At 51.1% G+C, this 14,579-nt stretch overlaps 1 protein-coding gene across 2 annotated transcripts in view; it reads right to left on the bottom strand.

The window, feature by feature from the left end:
* The window catches only part of LOC106604060 (multidrug and toxin extrusion protein 1), a 60,221-nt gene that overhangs the window by 40,107 nt on the left and 5,535 nt on the right, over positions 1-14,579 (bottom strand). For both annotated transcript variants that reach the window (XR_006769704.1, XM_045717483.1), the window contains exons 7-9: positions 12,517-12,614; positions 7,670-7,767; positions 101-214 (exon numbers count right to left, since the gene is read on the bottom strand). Coding sequence is in view for 1 of the 2 variants with exons in the window: in XM_045717483.1 (XP_045573439.1) it covers positions 101-214; positions 7,670-7,767; positions 12,517-12,614 (310 nt within the window). In the remaining variant the exon portion in view is untranslated. The remainder of the gene's footprint in view (positions 1-100; positions 215-7,669; positions 7,768-12,516; positions 12,615-14,579) is intronic.

The following is a 14,579-nucleotide window of genomic DNA, read 5'->3' on the forward strand; positions in this document are numbered from 1 at the left end:
ACCCATTGGGGTCCCAGCGACCAACATTTTGGAAACGCTGGAATAGGGTGTCATTTTGGACATAGGAGGAATTATTGTTATTATGATATAACAACAGTACCTGCCAGGATGCCGCCGATCTCAAAGGTCCACCATTCCAGACACAGCATTAGCATACTTGGGATGGCCAGGGTGATGAACTGACCCCACTCTTGCAGGCAATCAGCTGACCAGCCTAGGGGTTAAGAGGTCAGGGATCACACCCACCAATAGAAACGTCCCAGAATGTATATGTGGCAGGGTAGTGATGATACAGAACCTTGATATGGCAGGTTAGTGGAGTGATACAGAACCTTGATATGACAGGTTAGTGGAGTGATACAGAACCTTAATATGGCAGGTTAGTGGTGATACAGAACCTTTGATATGGCAGGTTAGTGGAGTGATACAGAACCTTGATATGGCAGGTTAGCGGAGTGATATAGAACCTTGATATGGCAGGTTAGTGGTGATACAGAACCTTGATATGGCAGGTTAGCGGAGTGATATAGAACCTTGATATGGCAGGTTAGTGGTGTGATACAGAACCTTGATATGGCAGGTTAGTGGAGTGATACAGAACCTTGATATGGCAGGTTAGTGGTGATACAGAACCTTGATATGGCAGGTTAGTGGAGTGATACAGAACCTTGATATGGCAGGTTAGTGGTGATACAGAACCTTGAAATGGCAGGTTAGTGGAGTGATACAGAACCTTTGATATGGCAGGTTAGTGGAGTGATACAGAACCTTGATAAGGCAGGTTAGTGGAGTGATACAGAACCTTGATATGGCAGGTTAGTGGTGATACAGAACCTTGATATGGCAGGTTAGTGGAGTGATACAGAACCTTTGATATGGCAGGTTAGTGGAGTGATACAGAACCTTGATATGGCAGGTTAGTGGAGTTATACAGAACCTTGATATGGCAGGTTAGTGGTGATACAGAACCTTGATATGACAGGTTAGTGGAGTGATACAGAACCTTGATATGGCAGGTTAGTGGAGTGATACAGAACCTTGATATGGAAGGTTAGTGAAGTGATACAGAACCTTGATATGGCAGGTTAGTGGTGATACAGAACCTTTGATATGGCAGGTTAGTGATGATACAGAACCTTGATATGGCAGGTTAGTGGAGTGATACAGAACCTTGATATGGCAGGTTAGTGGAGTGATACAGAACCTTGATATGGCAGGTTAGTGGTGATACAGAACCTTGATATGACAGGTTAGTGGAGTGATACAGAACCTTGATATGGCAGGTTAGTGGAGTGATACAGAACCTTGATATGGCAGGTTAGTGGTGATACAGAACCTTGATATGGCAGGTTAGTGGAGTGATACAGAACCTTTGATATGGCAGGTTAGTGGAGTGATACAGAACCTTGATATGGCAGGTTAGTGGTGATACAGAACCTTTGATATGGCAGGTTAGTGGAGTGATACAGAACCTTTGATATGGCAGGTTAGTGGAGTGATACAGAACCTTTGATATGGCAGGTTAGTGGAGTGATACAGAACCTTGATATGGCAGGTTAGTGGTGATACAGAACCTTGATATGGCAGGTTAGTAGAGTGATACAGAACCTTTGATATGGCAGGTTAGTGGAGTGATACAGAACCTTGATATGGCAGGTTAGTGGAGTGATACAGAACCTTGATATGGCAGGTTAGTGGAGTGATACAGAACCTTGTACTTTAGGGTTTCCCAATCCTGGTCTCCAACCACAGGCCTCGTGCTACACACCGGATTCAAACTAAAGGCTCAATGATACATTTATTAGCTTAATGAAGAATATTAGCGCTACGGAAAAACCAGAAACGTGCATCCCTTTGGGTTCCCAGGAGCAGGATTGGGAATCCCTGTAGTGCAATGGAACAGAACAGACTTGCTACTCTTCTCTCAGATAGATGATATGTTCACACACAGCTGGACTCTGGCCTGGGGCCGGAGATCAAATACAACCTCAACATTATAGACCATCTCTGACCAAACTACAACCAAAGTTGACCAGTTATGTCATAACGTGAACAAAGCCATCCTGTTAGTGTCCCTCCATCCCTCCCTCCATCCCTCCCTCCCTCGTGGTTGAAGAGTAACCGTGTGATATAACATCTCCTGTCAGATATTACTATGACGCTGAGACGCCAGGAGAGGACATCTGCCCTGATCTCACTGCTTTTAAGGGTACATGGTAGGAGCTAAGGGGTAGTGGCTAGGGGGTTAGGGGGTAGAGGCTAGGGGGTTAGGGGTAGAGGCTAGGGGGTTAGGGGGTAGAGGCTAGGGGGTTAGGGGGGTAGAGGCTAGGGGAAGGTGCTGGGGGTTAGGGAGTAGAGGCTAGGGGAAGGTGCTGGGGGTTAGGGGGTAGAGGCTAGGGGAAGGTGCTGGGGGTTAGGGGTAGAGGCTAGGGGAAGGTGCTGGGGGTTAGGGGTAGAGGCTAGGGGAAGGTGCTGGGGTTAGGGGGTAGAGGCTAGGGGAAGGTGCTGGGGGTTAGGGGGTAGAGGCTAGGGGAAGGTGCTGGGGGTTAGGGGTAGAGGCTAGGGGAAGGTGCTGGGGGTTAGGGGGTAGAGGCTAGGGGAAGGTGCTGGGGGGTTAGGGGGTAGAGGCTAGGGGGAAGGTGCTGGGGGTTAGGGGGGTAGAGGCTAGGGGAAGGTGCTGGGGGTTAGGGGGGTAGGGCTGGGGAAGGTGCTGGGGGTTAGGGGGTAGAGGCTAGGGGAAGGTGCTGGGGGTTAGGGGTAGAGGCTAGGGGAAGGTGCTGGGGGTTAGGGGGTAGAGGCTAGGGGAAGGTGCTGGGGGTTAGGGTGTAGAGGCTAGGGGGAAGGTGCTGGGGGTTAGGGGGTAGAGGCTAGGGGAAGGTGCTGGGGGTTAGGGGGGTAGAGGCTAGGGGAAGGTGCTGGGGGTTAGGGGGTAGAGGCTAGGGGAAGGTGCTGGGGTTAGGGGGTAGAGGCTAGGGGAAGGTGCTGGGGTTAGGGGGTAGAGGCTAAGGGAAGGTGCTGGGGGTTAGGGGGTAGAGGCTAGGGGAAGGTGCTGGGGGTTAGGGGGTAGAGGCTAGGGGAAGGTGCTGGGGGTTAGGGGGTAGTGGCTAGGGGAAGGTGCTGGGGTTAGGGGGTAGAGGCTAGGGGAAGGTGCTGGGGGTTAGGGGTAGTGGCTAGGGGAAGGTGCTGGGGGTTAGGGGGTAGAGGCTAGGGGAAGGTGCTGGGGGTTAGGGGGTAGAGGCTAGGGGGAAGGTGCTGGGGGTTAGGGGTAGGGGAAGGTGCTGGGGGTTAGGGGGTAGTGGCTAGGGGAAGGTGCTGGGGGTTAGGGGGTAGTGGCTAGGGGAAGGTGCTGGGGTTAGGGGGTAGAGGCTAGGGGAAGGTGCTGGGGGTTAGGGGGTAGAGGCTAGGGGAAGGTGCTGGGGGTTAGGGGGGTAGTGGCTGGGGGAAGGTGCTGGGGGTTGGGGGGTAGAGGCTAGGGGAAGGTGCTGGGGGTTAGGGGGTAGTGGCTAAGGGAAGGTGCTGGGGGTTAGGGGGTAGAGGCTAGGGGGAAGGTGCTGGGGTTAGGGGGGTAGAGGCTAGGGGAAGGTGCTGGGGGGTTAGGGGGTAGTGGCTAGGGGAAGGTGCTGGGGGTTAGGGGGTAGTGGCTAGGGGAAGGTGCTGGGGGTTAGGGGGGTAGTGGCTAGGGGAAGGTGCTGGGGGTTAGGGGGTAGTGGCTAGGGGAAGGTGCTGGGGGGTTGGGGTAGGGCTAGGGGAAGGTGCTGGGGGTTAGGGGGTAGTGGCTAGGGGAAGGTGCTGGGGGTTAGGGGGTAGTGGCTAGGGGAAGGTGCTGGGGGTTAGGGGGTAGAGGCTAGGGGAAGGTGCTGGGGGTTAGGGGAGTAGTGGCTAGGGGAAGGTGCGGGGGTTAGGGGGTAGAGGCTAGGGGAAGGTGCTGGGGTTAGGGGGTAGAGGCTAGGGGAAGGTGCTGGGGGTTAGGGGGTAGAGGCTAGGGAAGGTGCTGGGGGTTAGGGGGGTAGAGGCTGAGGGAAGGTGCTGGGGGTTAGGGGGTAGAGGCTAGGGGAAGGTGGGGGGGTTAGGGGGTAGAGGCTAGGGGAAGGTGCTGGGGGTTAGGGGGTAGAGGCTAGGGGAAGGTGCTGGGGGTTAGGGGGGTAGAGGCTAGGGGAAGGTGCTGGGGGTTAGGGGGTAGTGGCTAGGGGAAGGTGCTGGGGGGTTAGGGGTAGAGGCTAGGGGAAGGTGCTGGGGGTTAGGGGGGTAGAGGCTAGGGGAAGGTGCTGGGGGTTAGGGGGTAGAGGCTAGGGGAAGGTGCTGGGGGTTAGGGGGTAGAGGCTAGGGGGAAGGTGCTGGGGGTGGGGGTAGAGGCTAGGGGAAGGTGCTGGGGGTTGGGGTAGAGGCTAGGGGAAGGTGCTGGGGGTTGGGGGTAGAGGCTAGGGGAAGGTGCTGGGGGTTAGGGGTAGAGGCTAGGGGAAGGTGCTGGGGGTTAGGGGGTAGTGGCTAGGGGAAGGTGCTGGGGGTTAGGGGGTAGAGGCTAGGGGAAGGTGCTGGGGGTTAGGGGGTAGAGGCTAGGGGAAGGTGCTGGGGGTTAGGGGGTAGAGGCTAGGGGAAGGTGCTGGGGGTTAGGGGTAGAGGCTAGGGGAAGGTGCTGGGGGTTAGGGGGTAGAGGCTAGGGGAAGGTGCTGGGGGTTAGGGGGTAGAGGCTAGGGGAAGGTGCTGGGGGTTAGGGGGTAGAGGCTAGGGGAAGGTGCTGGGGGTTAGGGGGTAGAGGCTAGGGGAAGGTGCTGGGGGTTAGGGGGTAGAGGCTAGGGGAAGGTGCTGGGGGTTAGGGGGGTAGTGGCTAGGGGAAGGTGCTGGGGGTTAGGGGTGGAGGCTAGGGGAAGGTGCTGGGGGTTGGGGGGGTAGAGGCTAGGGGAAGGTGCTGGGGGTTAGGGGGTAGAGGCTAGGGGAAGGTGCTGGGGTTAGGGTGTAGAGGCTAGGGGAAGGTGCTGGGGGTTAGGGGAGTAGTGGCTAGGGGAAGGTGCTGGGGGGGGTAGAGGCTAGGGGAAGGTGCTGGGGGTTAGGGGTAGTGGCTAGGGGAAGGTGCTGGGGGTTAGGGGGTAGAGGCTAGGGGAAGGTGCTGGGGGTTAGGGGGTAGAGGCTAGGGGAAGGTGCTGGGGGTTGGGGGTAGAGGCTAGGGGAAGGTGCTGGGGGGGTAGAGGCTAGGGGAAGGTGCTGGGGGGTAGAGGCTAGGGGAAGGTGCTGGGGGTTAGGGGGTAGTGGCTAGGGGAAGGTGCTGGGGGTTAGGGTGTAGAGGCTAGGGAAGGTGCTGGGGGTTAGGGAGTAGTGGCTAGGGGAAGGTGCTGGGGGTAGAGGCTAGGGGAAGGTGCTGGGGGTTAGGGGTAGTGGCTAGGGGAAGGTGCTGGGGGTTAGGGAGTAGAGGCTAGGGGAAGGTGCTGGGGGTTAGGGGGTAGAGGCTAGGGGAAGGTGCTGGGGGGTAGAGGCTAGGGGAAGGTGCTGGGGGGTAGAGGCTAGGGGAAGGTGCTGGGGGTTAGGGGGTAGAGGCTAGGGGAAGGTGCTGGGGGTTAGGGGGTAGAGGCTAGGGGAAGGTGCTGGGGGGGTAGAGGCTAGGGGAAGGTGCTGGGGTTAGGGGTAGAGGCTAGGGGAAGGTGCTGGGGGTTAGGGGGTAGAGGCTAGGGGAAGGTGCTGGGGGTTAGGGGGTAGAGGCTAGGGGAAGGTGCTGGGGGTTAGGGGGTAGAGGCTAGGGGAAGGTGCTGGGGGTTAGGGGGGTAGTGGCTAGGGGAAGGTGCTGGGGGTTAGGGGGTAGTGGCTAGGGGAAGGTGCTGGGGTTAGGGGGTAGTGGCTAGGGGAAGGTGCTGGGGTTAGGGGGTAGAGGCTAGGGGAAGGTGCTGGGGGTTAGGGGGGTAGTGGCTAGGGGAAGGTGCTGGGGGTTAGGGGGTAGTGGCTAGGGGAAGGTGCTGGGGGTTAGGGGGTAGAGGCTAGGGGAAGGTGCTGGGGGTTAGGGGGTAGAGGCTAGGGGAAGGTGCTGGGGGTTAGGGGGTAGTGGCTAGGGGAAGGTGCTGGGGGTTAGGGGGTAGAGGCTAGGGGAAGGTGCTGGGGGTTAGGGGGTAGAGGCTAGGGGAAGGTGCTGGGGGTAGAGGCTAGGGGAAGGTGCTGGGGGTAGAGGCTAGGGGAAGGTGCTGGGGGTTAGGGGGTAGAGGCTAGGGGAAGGTGCTGGGGGTTAGGGGGTAGAGGCTAGGGGAAGGTGCTGGGGGTTAGGGGGTAGAGGCTAGGGGAAGGTGCTGGGGGTTAGGGGGTAGAGGCTAGGGGAAGGTGCTGGGGGTTAGGGGGTAGTGGCTAGGGGAAGGTGCTGGGGGTTAGGGGGTAGTGGCTAGGGGAAGGTGCTGGGGGTTAGGGGGTAGAGGCTAGGGGAAGGTGCTGGGGGTTAGGGGGGGGGTAGAGGCTAGGGGAAGGTGCTGGGGGTTAGGGGGTAGTGGCTAGGGGAAGGTGCTGGGGGTTAGGGGGTAGTGGCTAGGGGACGGTGCTGGGGGTTAGGGGGTAGTGGCTAGGGGAAGGTGCTGGGGGTTAGGGGGTAGAGGCTAGGGGAAGGTGCTGGGGGTTAGGGGGTAGAGGCTAGGGGAAGGTGCTGGGGGTTAGGGGGTAGAGGCTAGGGGAAGGTGGGGGGTTAGGGGGGTAGTGGCTAGGGGAAGGTGCTGGGGGTTAGGGGGTAGAGGCTAGGGGAAGGTGCTGGGGGTTAGGGGGTAGAGGCTAGGGGAAGGTGCTGGGGAGGCTGGGGGTTAGGGAGTAGAGGCTAGGGGAAGGTGCTGGGGGTTAGGGGGTAGAGGCTAGGGGAAGGTGCTGGGGGTTAGGGGGTAGAGGCTAGGGGAAGGTGCTGGGGGTTAGGGGGTAGAGGCTAGGGGAAGGTGCTGGGGGTTAGGGGTAGAGGCTAGGGGAAGGTGCTGGGGGTAGAGGCTAGGGGAAGGTGCTGGGGGTTAGGGGTAGAGGCTAGGGGAAGGTGCTGGGGGTTAGGGGTAGTGGCTAGGGGAAGGTGCTGGGGGTTAGGGGGTAGAGGCTAGGGGAAGGTGCTGGGGGTTAGGGGGTAGAGGCTAGGGGAAGGTGCTGGGGGTTAGGGGGTAGAGGCTAGGGGAAGGTGCTGGGGGTTAGGGGGTAGAGGCTAGGGGAAGGTGCTGGGGGTTAGGGGGGTAGAGGCTAGGGGAAGGTGCTGGGGGTTAGGGGGTAGTGGCTAGGGGAAGGTGCTGGGGGTTAGGGGTAGAGGCTAGGGGAAGGTGCTGGGGGTTAGGGGGTAGAGGCTAGGGGAAGGTGCTGGGGGTTAGGGGGTAGAGGCTAGGGGAAGGTGCTGGGGGTTAGGGGTAGAGGCTAGGGGAAGGTGCTGGGGGTTAGGGGGTAGAGGCTAGGGGAAGGTGCTGGGGGTTGGGGGGTAGAGGCTAGGGGAAGGTGCTGGGGGTTAGGGGGTAGAGGCTAGGGGAAGGTGCTGGGGGTTAGGGGGTAGAGGCTAGGGGAAGGTGCTGGGGGTTAGGGGGTAGAGGCTAGGGGAAGGTGCTGGGGGTTAGGGGGTAGTGGCGAGGGGAAGGTGCGGGGGTTAGGGGTAGAGGCTAGGGGAAGGTGCTGGGGGTTAGGGGGTAGTGGCGAGGGGCTAATGTTCAGGTAATAGGTGCTTGTGGTTAGGAGTTAGAGTTACACATACCTTCCCAGGTGGCCTTGTGCAGACCCTGCCAGACAATATAGCAGTAGAGAAAGACAGCCAGGGAGTACTGGGAGATGGAGTTGGCTGCAGCAGAACCACTGAGACAGATAGAGACAGAGATATATAAAGTAAAGTAGTACTGGGAGATGGAGTTACCTCTATAGCCCAGTACCTCTGTAGACCAGTACCTCTGTAGACCAGTACCTCTATAGACCAGTACCTCTATAGCCCAGTACCTCTATAGCCCAGTACCTCTATAGCCCAGTACCTCTGTAGACCAGTACCTCTATAGACCAGTACCTCTATAGCCCAGTACCTCTATAGACCAGTACCTATATAGACCAGTACCTCTATAGCCCAGTACCTCTATAGCCCAGTACCTCTATAGCCCAGTACCTCTATAGCCCAGTACCTCTGTAGACCAGTACCTTTGTAGACCAGTACCTCTATAGCCCAGTACCTCTATAGCCCAGTACCTCTATAGCCCAGTACCTCTGTAGACCAGTACCTCTATAGACCAGTACCTCTGTAGACCAGTACCTCTATAGACCAGTACCTCTATAGACCAGTACCTCTATAGACCAGTACCTCTATAGCCCAGTACCTCTATAGCCCAGTACCTCTATAGACCAGTACCTCTATAGACCAGTACTTCTATAGACCAGTACTAACAACCCAAACTTCAATAGACCTGTACTTCGATATTGCTAGGCTATATTGTTTCATTTGACTGTGAAAACCACAGGTTCTTTCAAGTTCCGGACTGTATTTTCAGAAGTTTTGTGAATAAATAAAGTTTCTACGCAATTAGACTACATGTTATTGGAGTTGTTTTTTATTTATTTCTCCTTTATTTAACCAGGTAGGCTAGTGGAGAACAAGTCCTTTATTTAACCAGGTAGGCTAGTGGAGAACAAGTCCTTTATTTAACCAGGTAGGCTAGTTGAGAACAAGTCCTTTATTTAACCAGGTAGGCTAGTGGAGAACAAGTCCTTTATTTAACCAGGTAGTCTAGTGGAGAACAAGCCCTTTATTTAACCAGGTAGTCTAGTTGAGAACAAGTCCTTTATTTAACCAGGTAGGCTAGTGGAGAACAAGTCCTTTATTTAACCAGGTAGTCTAGTGGAGAACAAGTCCTTTATTTAACCAGGTAGTCTAGTGGAGAACAAGCCCTTTATTTAACCAGGTAGTCTAGTGGAGAACAAGCCCTTTATTTAACCAGGTAGTCTAGTGGAGAACAAGTCCTTTATTTAACCAGGTAGGCTAGTGGAGAACAAGTCCTTTATTTAACCAGGTAGGCTAGTGGAGAACAAGTCCTTTATTTAACCAGGTGGGCTAGTGGAGAACAAGTCCTTTATTTAACCAGGTGGGCTAGTGGAGAACAAGTCCTTTATTTAACCAGGTGGGCTAGTGGAGAACAAGTCCTTTATTTAACCAGGTAGGCTAGTGGAGAACAAGTCCTTTATTTAACCAGGTGGCTAGTGGAGAACAAGTCCTTTATTTAACCAGGTGGCTAGTGGAGAACAAGTCCTTTATTTAACCAGGTAGGCTAGTGGAGAACAAGTCCTTTATTTAACCAGGTAGGCTAGTGGAGAACAAGTCCTTTATTTAACCAGGTAGGCTAGTGGAGAACAAGTCCTTTATTTAACCAGGTAGGCTAGTGGAGAACAAGTCCTTTATTTAACCAGGTAGTCTAGTGGAGAACAAGTCCTTTATTTAACCAGGTGGGCTAGTGGAGAACAAGTCCTTTATTTAACCAGGTGGGCTAGTGGAGAACAAGTCCTTTATTTAACCAGGTGGGCTAGTGGAGAACAAGTCCTTTATTTAACCAGGTAGGCTAGTTGAGAACAAGTCCTTTATTTAACCAGGTAGTCTAGTGGAGAACAAGTCCTTTATTTAACCAGGTGGGCTAGTGGAGAACCAGTCCTTTATTTAACCAGGTGGGCTAGTGGAGAACAAGTCCTTTATTTAACCAGGTGGGCTAGTGGAGAACAAGTCCTTTATTTAACCAGGTAGGCTAGTGGAGAACAAGTCCTTTATTTAACCAGGTGGGCTAGTGGAGAACAAGTCCTTTATTTAACCAGGTGGGCTAGTGGAGAACAAGTCCTTTATTTAACCAGGTAGTCTAGTGGAGAACAAGTCCTTTATTTAACCAGGTGGCTAGTTGAGAACAAGTCCTTTATTTAACCAGGTGGCTAGTTGAGAACAAGTCCTTTATTTAACCAGGTGGCTAGTGGAGAACAAGTCCTTTATTTAACCAGGTGGCTAGTTGAGAACAAGTCCTTTATTTAACCAGGTGGCTAGTGGAGAACAAGTCCTTTATTTAACCAGGTGGCTAGTTGAGAACAAGTCCTTTATTTAACCAGGTAGGCTAGTGGAGAACAAGTCCTTTATTTAACCAGGTGGCCAGTTGAGAACAAGTCCTTTATTTAACCAGGTGGCTAGTGGAGAACAAGTCCTTTATTTAACCAGGTGGGCTAGTGGAGAACAAGTCCGTTATTTAACCAGGTGGCTAGTGGAGAACAAGTCCTTTATTTAACCAGGTGGCTAGTGGAGAACAAGTCCTTTATTTAACCAGGTGGGCTAGTGGAGAACAAGTCCGTTATTTAACCAGGTGGCTAGTGGAGAACAAGTCCTTTATTTAACCAGGTGGGCTAGTGGAGAACAAGTCCTTTATTTAACCAGGTGGGCTAGTGGAGAACAAGTCCTTTATTTAACCAGGTGGGCTAGTGGAGAACAAGTCCTTTATTTAACCAGGTGGCTAGTGGAGAACAAGTCCTTTATTTAACCAGGTGGGCTAGTGGAGAACAAGTCCTTTATTTAACCAGGTAGGCTAGTGGAGAACAAGTCCTTTATTTAACCAGGAGGGCTAGTGGAGAACAAGTCCTTTATTTAACCAGGAGGCTAGTGGAGAACAAGTCCTTTATTTAACCAGGTGGGCTAGTGGAGAACAAGTCCTTTATTTAACCAGGTAGGCTAGTGGAGAACAAGTCCTTTGTTTAACCAGGTTAGGCTAGTGGAGAACAAGTCCTTTATTTAACCAGGTAGGCCAGTTGAGAACAAGTTCTCATTTACAACTGCGACCTGGCCAAGATAAAGCAAAGCAGTGCGACAAAAACAACACAAAGTTACACATAAACAAACGTACAGTCAATAACACAATACAAAAATCTATGTACAGTGTGTGCAAATGTAGAAGAGTAGTGAGGTAAGGCAATAAAATGGCCATGGAGGCAAAATAATTACAATTTAGCGTTAACACTGGAGTGATAGATGTGCAGATGATGATGTGCAAGTAGAGATACTGGGGTGCAAAAGAGCAAGAGGATAAGTAACAATATGGGGATGAGGTAGTTGGGTGGGCTATTTACAGATGGGCTGTGTACAGGTACAGTGATCAGTAAGCTGCTCTGACAGCTGATGCTTAAAGTTATTGAGGGAGATATAAGACTCCAGCTTCAGTGATTTTTGCATTTCGTTCCAGTCATTGGTAGCAGAGAACTGGAAGGAAAGGCGGCCAAAGGAGGAACTGGCTTTGGGGATGACAAGTGAAATATACCTGCTGGAGCGTGTGCTACGGGTGGGTGCTGCTATGGTGACCAGTGAGCTGAGATAAGGCAGGGTTTTACCTAGCAGAGACTTGTAGATGACCTGGAGCCAGTGGGTTTGGCGACGAATATGTAGTGAGGGCCAGCCAACGAGAGCGTACAGGTCGCAATGGTGGGTAGTATATGGGGCTTTGGTGACAAAACGGATGGCACTGTGATAGACTACATCCAATTTGCTGAGTAGAGTGTTGGAGGCTATTTTATAGATGACATCACCGAAGTCGAGGATCGGTAGGATGGTCAGTTTTACGAGGGTATGTTTGGCAGCATGAGTGAAAAATGCTTTGTTGCAAAGTAGGAAGCTGATTCTAGATTTAATTTTGGATTGGAGATGTTTAATGTGAGTCTGGAAGGAGAGTTTACAGTCTAACCAGACACCTAGGTATTTGTAGTTGTCCACATATTCTAAGTCAGAACCGTCCAGAGTAGTGATGCTAGTCGGGCAGGTGTGGGCAGCAATCGGTTGAAGAGCATGCATTTAGTTTTACTTGCATTAAAAGCAGTTGGAGGCCACGGAAGGAGAGTTGTATGGCATTGAAGCTCGTTTGGAGGTTTGTTAACACAGTGTCCAAAGAAGGGCCAGATGTATACAGAATGGTGTCGTCTGCGTAGAGGTTTATCAGAGAATCACCAGCAGCAAGAGCGACATCAAGCATAGGGTTGCAATAAGACTGAAGCATAGGGTTGCAATAAGACTGAAGCATAGGGTTGCAATAAGACTGAAGCGTAGGGTTGCAATAAGACTGAAGCGTAGGGTTGCAATAAGACTGAAGCGTAGGGTTGCAATAAGACTGAAGCATAGGGTTGCAATAAGACTGAAGCGTAGGGTTGCCATAAGACTGAAGCATAGGGTTGCAATAAGACTGAAGCATAGGGTTGCAATAAGACTGAAGCATAGGGTTGCAATAAGACTGAAGCATAGGGTTGCAATAAGACTGAAATGGGGAAATTAAAGTCCCGTGGTAAAACTATAAAATAGCTCCACTATGAGTGAAATGTAAATATTTAATATATTAATTGAATAGCGATGACAGACTTTCAGAAAATACATTTAAAATCATATTTTAATGGGATTTTCTCCACCCTGCTCCATGACCTCCATTTCAAATATGGCTCCCAGTGTGGCTACTCCTGGGGTATAATGATGCATCTGGCAATTACTTCTCTCTATGTTCCTAGCCTAGATACAGAGTGGAAACCTCTGGTATCTACACTGAATGAATAGAATGTATAACTCACGCCACGCCCAGGTCCAGCACATAGAGGAAGATGAAGTTGATGAGAGCATTGAAAATGTTCCCCACCACTCCTACTAGCACTGTAGGCCAGATGATACCCTGGAGAACAAAACACAACATTATCTATAGATCCACCACTCCTGTTACCGCTGTAGGACCAGATGTTATCTATAGACCCACCACTCCTATTACCACTGTAGGACCAGATGTTGTTATCTATAGACCCACCACTCCTATTACCACTGTAGACCAGATGTTGTCCATAGACCCACCACTCCTATTACCACTGTAGACCAGATGTTGTTATCTATAGACCCACCACTCCTATTCCCACTGTAGACCAGATGTTATCTATAGACCCACCACTCCTATTACCACTGTAGACCAGATGTTGTTATCTATAGACCCACCACTCCTATTACCACTGTAGACCAGATGTTATGTATAGACCCACCACTCCTATTACCACTGTAGACCAGATGTTATCTATAGACCCACCACTCCTATTCCCACTGTAGACCAGATGTTGTTATCTATAGACCCACCACTCCTATTACCACTGTAGACCAGATGTTATCTATAGACCCACCACTCCTATTCCCACTGTAGGACCAGATGTTATCTATAGACCCACCACTCCTATTACCACTGTAGACCAGATGTTATATATAGACCCACCACTCCTATTCCCACTGTAGACCAGATGTTATCTATAGACCCACCACTCAATACATTACAGATAGAGAGACCTGTCAGTTGTCCAGAACAAAACATTTTCTAAAGACATGTCCTCCTGATCAATAAATTATCAGCCTCCAGTATTTATGCTGCAGTAGTTTATATGTCGGGGGGGCTAGGGTCAGTCTGTTATATCTGGAGTGTTTCTCCTGTCTTATCCGGTGTCCTCTGGGAATTTAAGTACTCTCTCTAATTCTTTCTCTCTTTCTTTCTTTCTTTCTTTCTTTCTTTCTTTCTTTCTTTCTTTCTTTCTTTCTTTCTTTCTTTCTTGAGGACCTGAGCCTTAGGACCATATCTCAGGACTACCTGTCCTGATGACTCCGTGCTGTCCCCAGTCCACCTGGCCGTGCTGCTGCTCCAGTTTCAACTGTTCTGCCTATGGAACCCTGACCTGTTCACCGGACGTGCTACCTGTCCCAGACCTGCTGTTTTCTACTCTCTAGAGACAGCAGGAGCGGTAGAGATACTCTCAATGATCGGCTATGAAAAGCCAACTGACACTTACTCCTGAGGTGCTGACCTGTTGCACACTCAACAACCACTGTGATTATTATTATTTGACCCTGCTGGTCATCTATGAACATTTGAACATCTTGGCCATGTGCTGTTATAATCTCCACCCGGCACAGCCAGAAGAGGACTGGCCAGCCCTCATAGCCTGATTCCTCTCTAGGTTTCTTCCTAGGTTGTGGCCTTTCTAGGGAGTTTTTCCTAGCCACCGTGCTTCTACACCTGCATTGCTTGTTGTTTGGGGTTTTAGGCTGGGTTTCTGTACAGCACTTTGTGACATCAGCTGACGTAAGGACTTAATAAATACATTTGATTGATTGACTATCTAAAGACCTGTCCTGATCATTAAAGTATCTAAAAACCTGTCCTTCTGATCAATACATTATCTAAAAACATTTCCTCCTGATCAATACATTATCTAAAGACCTGTCCTGATCAATACATTATCTAAAGACCTGTCCTGATCAATACATTATCTAAAGACCTGTCCTTCTGATCAATACATTATCTAAAGACATATCCTCCTGATCAATACATTATCTAAAGACCGGTCCATCTGATTTATGCATTATCTAAAAACCTGTCCTGATCAATACATTATCTAAAGACCTGTCCTGATCAATACATTATCTAAAGACATGTCCTGATCAATACATTATCTAAAGACATGTACTGATCAATACATTATCTAAAGACATATCATTATGATCAATACATTATCTAAAGACATGTCCTGATCAATACATTATCTAAAGACATGTCCTGATCAATACATTATCTAAAAACCTGTCCTGATCAATACATTATCTAAAGACC

The sequence above is a fragment of the Salmo salar genome, chromosome ssa04 (genome assembly GCF_905237065.1).
Source record: "Salmo salar chromosome ssa04, Ssal_v3.1, whole genome shotgun sequence".
Lineage (NCBI taxonomy): Eukaryota > Metazoa > Chordata > Actinopteri > Salmoniformes > Salmonidae > Salmo > Salmo salar.